This window comes from Echinococcus granulosus (assembly GCF_000524195.1).
Source record: "Echinococcus granulosus chromosome Unknown EG_S00013, whole genome shotgun sequence".
In the NCBI taxonomy this organism is placed as follows: domain Eukaryota; kingdom Metazoa; phylum Platyhelminthes; class Cestoda; order Cyclophyllidea; family Taeniidae; genus Echinococcus; species Echinococcus granulosus.
In genome coordinates, this window is record NW_020170393.1 from 727,020 (window position 1) to 742,311 (window position 15,292).

The window sequence follows — 15,292 nt, forward strand, 5'->3', positions numbered from 1 at the left end:
CCTCTCAACGACTTAAACAGAATGCATTCATTTTATTAAAGTATTCAATAATAACCATAAATGTCAAGTTTTTAATTAATAACAACAAATTTAATGATGAGTTCAACTTACCGAATCGGCATACCATTTGATGACATCTAGTGCGAAAATAAAGTAAACGCCCTTTTAAACCCATTGCAAAATAGTTTCTTTAACTAAACTTATATTTAACGAAAAGTTTGCGCTTTGCACACCAAAAAACTGAGGACCAAAAATATGCGCCATGCCGCACCAATAGCATAATCTATATGTAATTTTCAAAATCATTTAAAAAAGCAGTGCATTCATATTACGTTTTCCTTAACTCTTAAGTTTGAAAGCCCTTTCTAAGATTCCGTCACCGTAACCCCGCCATTTGCCCTGGCCTCCGGTCCATACCAGTTGCCCCAATGCCTTCCGTATTTCGACAATGCACTTTTTGCCTGGATATTTTGCCTTTTCTTTGCCTAGAGCCAGGTTTTGAGAGCTGATTGTGTCTGCTAAATTGCACTCTTAAGATGACAAGTGGTTGGATTAAATAAACCCCGTTGTGAAGCTGCTATCATCGACTAACATTAATTTATTTTCACCACTTTTATCCTCTCCCTTGTTTAATGCCCTTGGTTAAAAGAAATGTTGATCAGAAAAAGATGTGTTGCACAGTGTTAGCTTTATTTCGAAAAATGTTAAGACTCGTGGAGGAAGCAAAGCTTCTCCCTTAGGAGGATGACAGCATGCATTGTGCCGAGAAGATGTATAGCATTTTAAGCCTGCCTTAAAGTTGCAAAAATGGAATAAATTGCAAAAGAGAGGAGCAGAAAAGCCTACTGGCATGGCTCTGAGATCAGGCATTTACAAATTACAATCTGCGGGGACAGTGCCTGCATGGTCCGATATACAGTTAAACGAAAAGGTGATGAAATCTCATAGTTTTATTTTCAAAAGCACATGTGGACAGCAGTGCATTGCGTTACTGCTGAAATTTGACATTTAAAAATCGATAAGCCAAAGTATTGGCTATATTATGTAGTTTACTCGTTTTATGGCACAGCTTTAGGCTTGCCATAAGCCGCATTTGCATTCGCGAATTTATTTTGATCTATCTACGTTTAGTCAGCTATCTTTAGATTCCCTTACATTAGTCTATTCTTAATTCCGTTTCCATGCCTGCATTCCGCAAATTATAATATTGATGCAATTTACAGCATTTATAGCATGACTTGCCACCAAAAATTCCATTAAAACTTGCCAGAATGCCACTAAGCATGCGTCACAAATCCATTGTCTATTTATGGGATTAAAATGGGAATTAGAATTTTTGTAACCTACGAGAATGACAAGCAAAAAAAAATATGAAGTCATGCGTTGGGTCCATTTGGATGGCTAAATCAGATTGAGTAACTTCTGCACATGGGAAAATTACTACGATTTTCGGTTTAGAATATCCGATTAGAATTTTTAAATGAAATCACTACGGTGATTGGCAGAGTAAACTGGCGAATCACAGTGTTGGTTTTCCGATTGTAGCCCCGCTTTTGTTGACAGGCTTCATCTCTGCTTGGTAAATATTTGCGCTCACCGGTTTCTGAATGGAAGTCCAGGTTGAGTACGACTACACAGCAGAAGAGAGAGATGAACTTACTCTTAAACAGGGGGACATTGTTACAAATGTTTCTCAGTTTGAAGAAGGATGGTACATCGGAACATTCAACGGAAGAGAGGGCGTTTTTCCTGATAATTTTGTTCGAGTAATTTATGGTAGATGCTTAGTTACAAATATTTCATGTAGATAATTAAACCTGCGCCAGCTCCAGGCAGCCAAGTACGTTTACTCGTTTTTTTGTATCATGTTTTTCACCTTATACTTCTTGCCTAATTGAGAGTTTTCTTATTCTCTGTTGTTATAAACTGATTTCACATGCTCCTCTTAGTTCGCTGTGGGATTTCTTTGGTGCAATTGCTCTTGTTGGAGTTGTTTATTCTCATTTTCAATGGAGGGTTTTTGTGAAAATCGATCCAGAGGCTGATGTCTATTCGCTATTGTAGAAAGCCTATCCGTCAAGGTTTGTCAAGCTTATGGGGTCCCCTATACTAAACATTTTGGAACAGCATTTTAGTATTCATGTATTTTGCCAAAGTGGATTTTGTGGGTTCATTGCTTTGATCTGTATTGTTGCTAAATCGTTTGGTTCAGAACGTGAAACTGCACATATGATTGATTAATGTATTTTTGCTTACTTATTGGTGATTTAGCGTCGTGATAAGATATTCATCTCTGAAGTCTGCAGTAAAGGACAGACATGACTTTCAGTGAACGGTCCACTACCGTAGTACCTTCAAGCTCTCCTCCTATGAAACTTGTAGGCGGTGGGACAGAAAGAGTGAGCTCGTTAATGCTTTGTCGTAACCCAACTGTTTTTCGGACTTAATCGTATGGGCTAAAGTGTATTACAGTTTTTGGGGCAATGTTAACGTCGGCATACCTTGATTTTGATTCTGAAGGTTTGGAAATGTGGCTCCCTTCTTTTTTCTCATTCTGAGCAATGAGTTATGTTTTGGCAGGCGTCAGTTGTCCGAATAAATCTGTCGTTGGACTGAGGGTGATGCCTTTGTTAATTTTTTTGTGATTAATAATAAGACATCTGAAATTAAATTCAAAGCTTTCTCAGGGATTTTTTTCTTCTTTTAGCCCCAAGAAAGTCACAAAACTCAAGGTAAGCATATTGTTACAAAATCGTATCGACCAATTGATATTTGCGTTTCAGGATGGTATTTTATCAAATTATCTGTCTTGTTAGGGGACTTTGTCTTCAAACTCAGTGTAAGCTTTGTACATGTGCGTGCGAATGCAAAGTATGGCTATATTTTCTTTTTCGGGATTGTTTTTTGTGTCTAGCTTTGTTTTCATTTTCACAATTTACAAGCCTTTTTAGTCCATTTGCATCGAGGGCAGGCTGTGCTAGATAAACGAGCACGTGCATAGTTCGCTTTTTACTCTACTTTTTGCATCCAGTTAGTGGTTAATATGTGTATATTTGCATGACTACCTGTGTGTAATGATTGCAGCATGTCTACCAGTTATGCTTGCCGTTGGATGTCGACTTTTTGTGTGCGTCTCGTTGGCTAGGGTTTTGTACATGTTATCTGCGCTATTAATAAGGGAAATTTACAAAATTGCCCGTCCACAAGTTCTTGTCAACTGCATTTAGCACCGTGTTTTTATGCTTCGTATATTTTATCTTAGAATGCCTTAAATCCCATAAGCTTTTCCGGGATCACAGTTTCTTCGAATTGTGCTTGAATCATTAAATAGCCTCGGCTTGGATTTGATTAAGCCAATTATTTGCTTGTCGAGCTTACACGGTAATGTTCTAAGGTGAAATTTGGGGCTTGCAATGCTTTTCAATTTCCTGAATAAGGGGTCCGTGCATTGGATAGCAAATTGGCTTCAAAAAGTCGGATCCATGATCTTTTAATTCTCATTTAGTGCCTCTAGGAGTGTCCTCTCCTTTGCCAATGTCGACCAGTATAAGCAACAAGGCCTCAGACTACGTGAAAGTGGCTTATCGTTACAACCCTGAGCAGTCGGATGAGCTACAGTTGGAGGTGAAGGATTTCATTCGGGTGCTGAGTCGAGATTTACCGGAGGATGGCTGGTGGCGTGGGGTCAATCTTCGTACCAACAAAACAGGTGTATTTCCCGACAACTTTGTCAGAACGGCTGATGCCAATGATCTGGATTTTAAGCGTGCCCTCGCGGACTACAAGGTGCATTAGGGCGCCATTTAATTTCTTATACTTGATCCCCTCCACCCTTCTATTGTATTAATTTTAGCTAAAAGTGATTGAGTTATGAGGCTGAATTAATGATAAACTTAAATAGCCTATTCAGGGACATTGAATGCCTGTTGTGTCTCCAAACTTTAATGCGCTTTTGCTCGCAATACTTTGTGAGTGGCTTATTGTGGCACATCGGTATTATTTCTAACTTTTTTGGTTTGGGTAGTCGAAAATGGGTTCTTCGACGCAGAGGACACAAAACAGTGGCTCCTTTTCGGCCAGGACGGTTCAAAACGACACCACCATCAGTCCAACCGGAAGTAAACGCTACGATTCCAGTGCAGGCAAAAATGGCAAGTCTTTTTGACACAAATGTCACTTTTTAGAATGTGTACTCTCAGCCCTTAAAACACAAGTTAGCAGTGAAAAAATCATTTACCTGGTTTAGTTCTTTTTTTCAGTGGGTTTTTTTAAACTCCGGTGGTTAATGCCGCGCAAATGTAGTTCCTGTTCTCTAAGCACTAGACTAATTTGGTTTAGATGAAATCCACAATCACACCTTTGGACTGTGAACTTGCGCTTCGCGCACTTCTGTAAGTATTGCAGAAGTGCAAGCAGTTTGAGAGGAAAGCAAATACTAGAGCGTTGAATTTGTGCTTGCGTGCATTGCATGATTTTAGCCTTCTTCGAGAGCATCGCCATCCTCCGACCTTACATTATCTTGGGTGTAATCATGCGCTTTTTATTGCGTACTTCACCTTGGAGTAGCTTGGTTTTGCGCATATTAACTATCAGCTACATTACTTCTTTGTCACGAACCTGAATTTTGTACGGTTTGAAGTGATTTGGTATTGCTCCCAGATCTAAGAAAACGTTGTGATTTATCGGACGGTAGTCCAGGAGACAATGATCGACTTGCCAGCAAACGTCTGCAGAACAGGATGGCAGCGAACACTAATTCAACTTCGGTGAGTAGCCCCCATCCCTGATCCCATCATTTGACTAACGTGCCGTCCTTAGCCTTTAGAATACTACTTGCTTACGTAAAAGATGGCTGAGATGTTTCCACGAAACTGTACTTTTAGATGCCACGAACTGACGGAAGGACTGCAGTCAAGTCGGAGACATCTCGTTCTGGCAGAACTGAGTCAACCGCCCAAAAAACGAACGGCGCGACTTTTTCACTCAATCGCAAGAGCTCCATTTCTAAACCGGAGTATGAAACCACTTCTACCAAAGCCAGTGCTAATAAGTATCGTTGTGAGTTGACCTGTCATTTAATTTCCCACATTTATCATATCTTTCAGTCGTTACTTGTGGCAGTCAAATGATATTCACTCGAGGCAATCTACTTTTTAAAAGATCGCATAAGATTGTCAGTTCGAAAATAAAGCAACGAAGTAATAAAAGGACTCGTTAGGATCTTTTAAAAGTAGGGATTTTAGACCGAAAATCTTATAAGGTGATATGTAACATACTTCCTGTCAGGACAGATAAGCCTGATTAAGACTCGTCCCCCTCTTCTTTTTTTGCTTGAATTGCGTAAATGCTTTTAGGCTCAAGCTTGACACGATTGGATCCCAGTCGACCAGCCGAGGGAACGCCGCGAAACATGGGTGATTTGCAGGGCCTGGTTCAGGAGCAGCAGGATCGTCTTGCTGCATTTTCTGAGCAGTTGGAGAATTTTACGCACACCATTGATTCCATGCGGCGGGAGCAGCGGGAACATGCCGAGGACGTCGCTGGCCAACTGTCCGAACTCAACAAAAAACTTGCAGCAGTCAAGGTTTGTCTATCTCTTACTCTTACCTTGTTGCAGGCAACCTCTATAGACGACTTTGGCAGCTTATCTTTGAGAAATCAAAGATGCATGGTGCAGCGGTGCAGGCGGCTACCTTGAGTCTGGTATCTGACACACTTGGGTGCAAGTCATTAGCATCTTTAAGCTCGGATTGTTGTGTAGAAAGCAAACGTTGTTGGTCAGTTAATTTATGTGGGTGATGGAGGCGATGTTTGCATTTTAAGTGGCTGCTGTGCCTTGTAGCCCTTTCTTATGTGTAAAAGTAAAAAGTACTGTATCATTTAACAAAGGAACAAACTGGGAAAGAATGCAAAGGGTTGAAGATTATTCGTCTACCGAATGCTGTAGCTGTAAAAATGTGTTTAAATAGACTAAATTGTCTCTGATGCGGCAATTGTTTTAGGTCTGTCTTCATCCCTTGTAGAACACCCAAGTGAACGATCGAGCCGGTGTGGCTAAAAGTTTAAAGCTCATAACCGATCATCTTCGTTCATTGACGGAGGAATTGGACGAGGTGAAAAAGTTACAATCAAATGACGCAGTAGAGTTGAATCGCATCAGGAAGGTGGTTCTCGACATGGACAGCCGGACGATGCTCTCGGGTGCTGGCATGAACGGAGCTGGTGAAGAGTACAATGGACAATTTCCTGATCTCACTGATATCATCAACGGACACAACTCCTCCGATCCCTATCCTGTGTTGAGATCACACGTCTCCTCAAAGCCTCCAACGGGTCCCAGATAGATAGACAGCTGCCACAATGGCCACAATAATCTTTTGTTGTGACTCCAAGCATTTGAATGTAAATAGGCTGTAAGTTAGTACCGCCGCCATAAGTGCTTTCATTTTCGTCCAACGGACGGCCATCCTACGGCAACAATGTTTTGATTAAGTGTATGTGCGGCCACATGTGCGTGTGTGTGTATGCTATTGGCCGTCCCTTTTCCTTTTCTCACTCACCGGAACGGGTTGACGCCAATAGCGCCCGTTAGCTTTAATTTTGGTACTCACTATGTTACAATCTATTCCTCTCCCCAATCTCTTCGACAACTCCTATTGCCGTGGGTATTTAATTTTAACAATGATTAGTAAAATTGAGTCCAGAATGTCACTTGCCTTCCTTTTTATCATGCGCGACGCTAGTTGAGTTAACACCAAAGGCGATCCTAGTTGGGTCGACATCCGCCGGTGGAGACCTCCTTTGGTGAAAAAACGAATTCAGATCTCACCTCAAATGCTAGTAGCTAGAATGCAAGGTACCGGTAGGTTGTGGCCCCACTTGCGTCCAGAGGGAAGCTTGACGTAGGCTCACGCTGAACTGCTCCACCTTTGTGTTCAAGGTCCACTTTAGCCAAAACGAGGTCGCCAGGTAGGTCGGGGACTGAGCACAATTGGGATCAATGCAGACCAGAACCATGAACCAACACCAAGCTGGGTTTTTAGATTATTGACGAGGTCTCCCCGAGTCGTGCGAATGCTTCGGTGTACGCGCGCTCCACGTGACTCACTGCCTGTGGACTAGAATTTTTAGAATACCTAGCAACGATTACACTTCATGAGAGGCGGCGATCTCCACGTGGATACCAATCATCAGCTGAGTGTCACGTCAAGACGTGGAGTGCCACGTAATGACTCATCTTGCCGTCATGCATTGATGTAATCTGCGCCTTCTGCATCCCACCGAAGGTATCAAATAATCGAACAAAACCCCGCTACCATACAAAACTTTCTTGGTATAAGGAAGGCAGGAAGGAAGGGAATGAAAATACAGCAAAAGGACAGTCACAATGGGGGAAGGAGAGGGCGGACGCAGAGGGATAAATGAAAGACCACAAAGGCGGAATCAACTAGTGGCGTAGAAGAGACTTCGACAGAGGGGACAGGTGGGATTGCGACTGGTCTGGAAGTAGCGGTACATGCACTCGTTGTGAAACCGCTTTTTGCACATACGACACTGCAGCCTGGGGAAGGAGAAATTGCGATCGTGGATGACGGAATAGCAGATGGCGCAGTCCTCCACTCCGTCAAACTTCTTTTTCATATTGCGCAGCCAAAGCCCTATCCCATCAAGAATGGATCCATTCTGGTGAAAAAACGAACCATTCTAAGAGGGTGTAGTGCTATCTCAGGATGCAAAACCAACACAACAACATTCGCCGTGAGTAAAAGACAGTGAGTCTATTAAACTGAAGTAGGTTAAAAAACAGTTTCAGACGTCTCGCTCGAACATTTCCCTACCAAAATCGCCTCAAGAATTGAATTGCCCATAACACCGAAGGCAAAATTAATGGCCTCAGAAAGCCATCGGGACACTTACTTACAAGGATCAAGAGGGTGCATAAAGCCTACCTGGTTGTTAAGAAAGACAGAGAGGTGCACAATCCAGGTCCGCCAATTTGACACAGCAGGGCCAGTTTTATGGCCGGTGTCAACGGTGACAGGAGATAGGGGAAAGTTTTCCGGTAGGCTAATGATCATCTCTAAGCACTGGTCTGCCGAAAAGTGATAAGTAGTGATGACCTAAACAAAACAAGAAAGAAAGTAGAAGTAAACTGCGATGTGAAAGCACTGGCGTTCATCGCAAGAGAGGATACCTCTCGAGAAAGAGGCCTCCCTTTGATATCAACACTTCCCGCACTGGGTAGATCAGCATCCAGGTAAGGCGTAGTTCCCAAGCGGCGCTTGAATTCACTTGCTCTTCGTTCGATGGATTCCACCTCAGCAACGATCAGGTTGGCCGAAAATTGGCGTCGTATAACCCTCTCTAGATGACTGGCCAATTGGCGCGCCTGGCCGGCCGTGATGCGCTCACCCATTGTTGTGCCACGCTGCAGCTCCGCGTACAGCGAACGCATCAGAGCCGGTGATTCAGACAACAATCGACGTAGCAGTCGAATCGCTAGATGCGACAGGTCCTCGGTGAGTCGATGACCGGGGAGGTGCACAAGAGGATCGACTGGAGCGAACACGGACTCAACTTTCTGTGGGGATGAGGGTGATGCACTGCTCATAGCAGTACGGGCGGAGGAGGTGAGCAGGAGACGAGGATCTGGTTCAAGTCGGCAGGGAACGGTGAGGAGGGACCCGATTTCACTCTGTTTTGGTAGGAGCAGGCCAAGAGTCAGGATTAGTCGGCACATATGGCCAATCCACATATCATCCTTGAGCAAGGCCGCCTGAAGACCTGCTCGGCTTTGCTGAGAGGCTGAACTCAAAAGACTAACGACTGCGTCCCAAGCAAGAAGATAGGCAAGAAGCCTTTGGTGTCCACGTAGCACATCTTCACCAAGAAGTTGCTTTATAGCGAAAACCCCACGGCCCCACTGTGATACAGCCGTACCTGCATCCGAGAGAATGTTTTCTAGGTCTTCTGCGAGTGGCGCAGTGAGTGCAGAAACCCAAGAAACGGGTAGGTGAGGAATCAAAACATCACTCATTCGCTGAACCGGTTCCAGCGACCTTGAAGCAACCAATCGAGTAAGCAGGACATGACCTAGCAGTTGGCTGGCTTGGTAGGGTGACGAGGTGAGAAGACGAATGGTGAGGTCGATGCTATTGCGCGTTTGTGGAGCTAAGAGGCACTCAGAGGAGAAGAGGTTGTTTTCCACCTGGGGAGGATGGCAAGGTTGGTGAGTAGGAGTATCCAACAAATAGGTGACAACAATATCCGGCTGTTGCTCGAGACAGGTAAGAAGAGACTCTACAGAACAAGTGGCTACTGCGGCACACAGCGCAGACAGATGTTGAGGAGTATCTTTTGATACGTGACCGTTAACACCACTATTGGCAGAAAGGCACGTGTCGGCAGTGAGGCCAATCAATGAATCATATATGTTGACCGCGAAGAACTCACGCCAGTCCTTTTGCACTGATGCAGGTGGCGGCAAACGTCGCTGCGCATTAGGATCCTCGAATCTCAACTCCTCAGTGTCCGCATCCACAAAATCGTCTTCTTCAGCTTCTTCTAGGACCCTCATATTCACAGAAGACACATTCCCGTCATCCTCACAGTCATAATCCTCTGCGAAATCGAAGTCAGTTTCGTCCCACTCCTCCCGATTCATGTCCATGAGTTGATCAACCGATGTGGATTCTGCTCCGTCACATCGGATCAGAGCGCCCGTGACGGTTGTGCTGGAGCACAGGGAATTTACAAACAGAGCGCCGATTGCAGCAACTAGTTGGAAGGCGCGAACCGAAAAGGCTATGGGTTGTACAGGCCTGACCACAGCTTGTGTGATCCAACTGGTGGTTAGGCATAATAGGGAGTCCCACTGCTCTCGAGTTAATCGCGGCTTCAGTTGCCTCAAGCGCTGAGAGAGTACAGCAAGACCGAGATGTGGGTGATCTTCAATCGGCCCCACAGGCTGTCTCAAAAGGACAAGTACTTGAAGGGTTTTCATGGACGCAATGACGGCTCGCAGGAGTTCCGGCTCTTCGGAGGTTTCGACATCAACAAGGGAATCCCGAACTGTCTCTTCCAGAGTGAGCGATGCAAGAGAGAAGGCGTAAGAGCAACCGACAAAAGCGGTGGAACAAAGAGAAGCAATGAGCTCAGTCAGACGAGCCAGACCCTCCCGGTTGCCTTCAAGGGGCTCCTTGGAAGAGAGATCTAGCACGTGGGCGATTACGACACTCCTCGGAAGGCACCGACCAAGAACACCCACGGGAAGACAGACGTCACAGAGATGAAGAAATACTTCCGAAGAGCTTTCAATAATCTGCTCCTGTAACCAACTTGAAGGGGGAGAACATGAGGCCGCTTGTCGAATGGACAGGGGCCATTGAAGGGGGTGGATATCCACCAAACGCTTGGCCAACGCTGCACGAAGAGCGGCGTTCGATGTGTCGAACTCCTCAAGGGAGTAAACGGAATCCGCGAATTGGCCGCACATTGCATCAAGGTAACTGAGTAGATTGGTTGTAGATGGCGGTTCCTCGGCAATGGTCGGCATAAATATTATGTTTGGGGATAAGTCATCCAAAGTGTACGGCTCTACAGTGCCTGCTGAAAGCCAAAAGTGAAGTATCAGTAGTAAATCAGCTAGCTGTTTGTGTGCAGGGAGGCTAGCGGTGAAGGTGGCATGCAAATCGAGTTTTAAACCGATCTGCAGCGCGACAATTATTGGCGCAACTTGAGGCAATAGATGCATTGGAAAGACTTCTGAGCGAACGAAAATCGGCAGATTTTGGCATCCCAACTCCACTTCATCAGAAAGTTGGGACATAGCGGACACGATATGCTTTAGCCAGACCTCTTGACAGACATCAGTATTTATAGGCAGTTGGCGAAGGAATGCCAATAAGGCGGCAGAATCACTAGGACAGCCATTCGACTTCAATTTGGCCAGTACATTGATCCATATTTGTTGCGAGAATAGACGAGCCTCGGAATCCTCTCGAGTTTTCAAATAAGCAACGATTTCCCCGCCAACATGCGCCAGCATTTTTTCAGAGTGCTTCAACAACCAAAGCTCATCCAAGGTTAGCCTCACATACTGGTTAATAAGATCGGATGAACCAGTAAGGCTTAGCTTGCAGTTGGAAATAAGTAAAGCTATGAATGAGGAGAGGAATTCATAAACTTCATCTGAAACGTGGTCACGCTTGGCGATTTCCACGCAAACCGCCATAAGCATGTGCTCGCTAATCTTGTCATAGGAACAAGAGGCGGAGAAAATTACATTCGCCAATTCCAGCATTATGCTGGGAGCGGTGTCAATATTAGCCGTTAACGTGTCAACCAAGGGCTGCAAAACAGGCAATTTTTCTCGGCTAGAGTCAACGATGAGATGTTTGATGGGACCCTGCACAAAATTTCGACGCGTTTCTTCACTAGCCGACAGCCAAGACTCCGGAGAAATGGGTGCCAGAGAGCACTTTGCAAGACCTCTGCTCATAGAAGCAGTCCACTTGAAGACTTCGCCATCGAAGGCGGGAATGATAGAAGTGATTAATAGGTTTAACGGGTTTTCCACGCTCTGATCAGAGTCAACTTGACCAATCAGACTGAAAGTTAAAAGCCAACGTTGAGCAGAGTCCTTCGCCTCTCCAAAAGTGGGTTGAATAAAAGTGAGGATTTCGCGAAGCCACTTTTGACACCAAGACTCAGGAATGCCAGTGCTGTCAGTACAAGCCTCGACAAGGTGATGAAAAAAGTTTAAAAGAGGCGCCATGCGAAGAGAGAGCCCATGTAACGAAGTAGGTCTGACGAGTCCGGTTATAGTTTCTTGAAGAGAGGAAAAAACGGTTTGGAGTTGGGGGCGGGAGTCGTGGACCAAGTGCACAAGTGCTGTGCAAATCTAGAAGAAAGAGGATCCATTAAGACTAACGGATTTAATTTTATGTAGCAGAAGTGAGGAACTGAGAGATACCTGTTTGAAAAGACAGGCTGAAAACTGCTCCCGATATATCCACCTTCTCATAGAGTCCGGATAGGAAAACACGAAGACGAGGAGATCGCAAAAAATTCGTTCAAAAAGAAAGTCAATAAGTTCTTGACTATCAGCAAGAGCGGCACGGTCGAGGAGGTAGCGAGACAGCTCCAAAAGACCTGCCAGGCAATCAACAGAAGAGCCCTGATCAAGCAGGTTTGGCAGCGCATCCGCTCGCCGAAGATCTACATCAGCAGGGAGGTTAAGTGAGCGAACCAAACCCCGACGCGATGCATCCACTAAACGCTCCATCAATTTCACCACCTCACCATCAATTTGCTCAAGGGGGAATTGGCTCACGAGAGGAAGGAGATTAGTATAGACAGCCTACAGCATAAAACCGACGCTACTTAAAAACGTAAGTAACCGTTATAGCAGAAGGGAGGATAAGTTGACAAGTTTCTTTCCTAAAGATAACGAAAATAATAATTTCACACGTCATTTATCGAACACGTAACTAGAAATTAGGTTAAACCAAGTGACGGCTTCGAGTATAAAAGTGCAGGGAAAATCTACATACCTGTCGTTGAGTTTTCGTTTGGACCTGTTCGATCACAGGAATGATTGTGTTGTCAACCAAATCCGGCCAGGAAACTCTCCTCCATACCTTTTCACCAAACACCTCCAAACAGGTACTTGCGGCCGCGAGTTTTTCTGGAAATGCATCAACCTCCTTCACACACTTGAGAATAACGAAGTCGAGCAATTCCTCCTGCCCACTCAACCACCCTGTCATAGACTTGCACGCTGCAGAGATGAGACGAAAGTACGCCGTGCTTAGAGGGGCAAATTTTACCATATCCAGGATCGGCGAGACAATGGGTAATAAGCGCAGGAGAATATTCTGCAGTTGGGCCAGATGAACGCTGTCTGCGGGTAGTTGGCAAAGCTCAGGAAGGAGGGATGTGACCCACGAGAGGAACTGAGTGGCGATGTTGAGATGATGATGAGCCTCAGGTGGTAAAGGGTCATCGAGACATATGCTTTTCTTAAATTTTAGGTAGCCAGGCAGATCAGCGGTCAGATAGGCAAGTCGCCGTTCGCATTCATCCAGTAGGTACTTAGCATAGGTCCGATAGAGTTCACCCCGTCGATGACCAGGAAAAGTATTGTTTAGTCCGATCTGTGCAGCCCTAGCCGTGTTCTCATAGGAATCCACAGTAGCGAAGGTCCATGACACGGCGACCTCCTTTAAACAGGGACCCAACTTGCGGCCAAGACGTTTTGCAAGAGCATGCATAACCACTTGGCTGAGCTCTCGCACACGCCTATCCTCATCATGGGTGAGACTGTTATATAGTCGCGGCCAGAATGGCAAAACAGAGGCTACTACGACGTCCTCTGATTTTTCATACTCCCCGTCCTCGTTTTGATCGTGTAAGAGGGTTATGAGTGTATCGAGGGCCTTCTGTTTGGTCGCACTGTTACGCTTCTCCAGTCGACGCAGTGCAGCGAGAAAGTCCGTGTCCAGAGTAGCTGCGGTTGGATCCTGGTCAAGAGGAAGGAGGCTAGAGAAGCCGCCAGCGGAGGTATGTGAGCTCATTGGGGGTTGTACATTCGACTGGGAGTAGATAAAACCAAAAGCAGGAGTAGCTCCAACACCAGAAAAAACGTTGCGCTGAAGGAATTCGGTCGACCGATCACTACTAGAGGGTTTAACATTCCCCTTAGTGCGAAGTTTCTGGTTGGGTGTGTTCTTACCCTTCCCCATCTCTGAATCTGATGGAAATAGAGGTAATCTAGCAATGTTAAGACGATTATTGATACAGTCTAAAATGGCCGTGTCGAAAAAGCCATAAAGACGTGATATCAGCTGGCCAAAGCTGGTACAAGAATTAAAGCTGCATGCAAAAGATAGTAAATGAAGCAAGCCAGTTGGTGAATTATCACAAAACATTCACATTGCATCAACAGTTCATCTAGTCATTAATCGAAAATAGTGTGGAACGTCACGCACACTAATATGTTGCAGTGTCATCGAGTCATGGTAATTTAGCAATTTGTTATTAAAGGGAGCAAAAAGGGATAAAAACTACATGCAACAGATTGATTAAGTGGAAGTAGGTAGTGTGCTAGCACAAAGGTACAATAAAAGGAGCAAAAAACTGGTGAGCAGCAAGAGAGGAAGGGACTGGAATTTAAACGGCAAAAAACTCAATGCCTACGATGCTAGCACATGCTGAAAAAACTAGACGATTCACGGCAAAAGCGCCATTTTCGTTTCCGGCGCTTAGTTTATCATCTACATCAATCCGGCTCCCTCGAATAATCGAGACAGCGAAGCTAATGAGTCAGAAAGGCTAAAATTTTTGGTAACTGATGATATAAAAGTGAATTTATGAAATGATTACGCACGCATCGCCTTATAGGCGGTTGTCAGAATATACAAATTATGTTACAATTATTGTTCATTGTGACTTTCATATAAATTCTTTCAATAAAACATTTGCATTAAAGTTAATTTGGTTTAAAAGTATTTGAATCTAATAGTTGAACACTTTTGGTGTGAGATGTTTTATTTAGAAAATGCAGCGCGTTTGCTTGACACTTTTGTCTGCATACACTGCACTAAGTGAGCCATTCAGTCGCACTGGATTGCAGTTTCTCTTTTTCCGTTTTTATGCCTTTCCAGTTGTGGCTCTTGAGTCCTTCCAGAAGCTGGAAGAAGTCAGGAAAGAATGGAGGAAGATACATTGCTTATGTACGGAAGGATTGAGGTGGAATTATGAAGGTTTTGTGTAATACGATAGTGGTTTATCCATCGGTTCTGGTGAGGCGCCACTTTTGTGCTTCGAATTAGCCCCTTGTACCTCGCTGGGTGGGCTGGCCTTTTGGGCCATGCCAATAGCCCAGACACTTTCTCCGTGCTGAGTATATATATTCTGCCCGAGTATTTTGTCTTCTTTCGTCTTCAGGGAGTCTCGGGACGCTACATTGGTGGCAGCAGAAAGCGAACCCGATCTTGAAAGACATGTATCCTGATTCTCCACTTCTGCGTGATAAGCCTTGGTGGAGCGGAAGAAGTGCATATGCCACGGATGGGAGAATGGTGATGACCCCTAACAGAAGGGTTGGTGTTGACGTCTACCTTTGGCATCCCTCCCAGTCCCGTGTTCTGCAGAAAAGCTATTAACAACTGAAGCGACACTAGCCGTGAATCATCTGGAAGTTTCGTTGCGGATTCTCCCTACCGTCCCCCATGGACCTGTTTTAAATCTTGTATTCCCTTATTCAAATATGCTTTTAGGCCAGTGTTCC

The 15,292-nt window shown here is 44.8% G+C and overlaps 2 protein-coding genes across 2 annotated transcripts; one reads left to right on the forward strand and one right to left on the reverse strand. All coding sequences in view use genetic code 11, as the record gives it.

The window, feature by feature from the left end:
* Window positions 1–1,607: 1,607 nt before the first annotated feature.
* Window positions 1,608–6,344, forward strand: EGR_02797 (SH3 domain-containing kinase-binding protein; the record flags this gene model as incomplete). The annotated part of the gene is made up of 9 exons (XM_024492046.1): window positions 1,608–1,766; window positions 1,808–1,840; window positions 2,708–2,732; window positions 3,506–3,786; window positions 4,025–4,155; window positions 4,667–4,766; window positions 4,884–5,058; window positions 5,355–5,584; window positions 6,024–6,344. The coding sequence occupies 9 exons, from the start codon at window positions 1,608–1,610 to the stop codon at window positions 6,342–6,344; spliced, it is 1,455 nt and encodes a 484-aa protein (XP_024353540.1).
* Window positions 6,345–6,708: 364 nt separating this feature from the next.
* EGR_02798 (RING finger protein) lies at window positions 6,709–14,393 on the reverse strand (the record flags this gene model as incomplete). Its single annotated transcript, XM_024492047.1, has 9 exons — window positions 6,709–6,799; window positions 6,861–6,981; window positions 7,449–7,683; window positions 7,950–8,120; window positions 8,195–11,737; window positions 11,975–12,361; window positions 12,555–13,753; window positions 14,211–14,317; window positions 14,386–14,393. 9 exons carry the CDS (start codon window positions 14,391–14,393, stop codon window positions 6,709–6,711), a joined length of 5,862 nt encoding a protein of 1,953 aa, XP_024353541.1.
* Window positions 14,394–15,292: the final 899 nt, after the last annotated feature.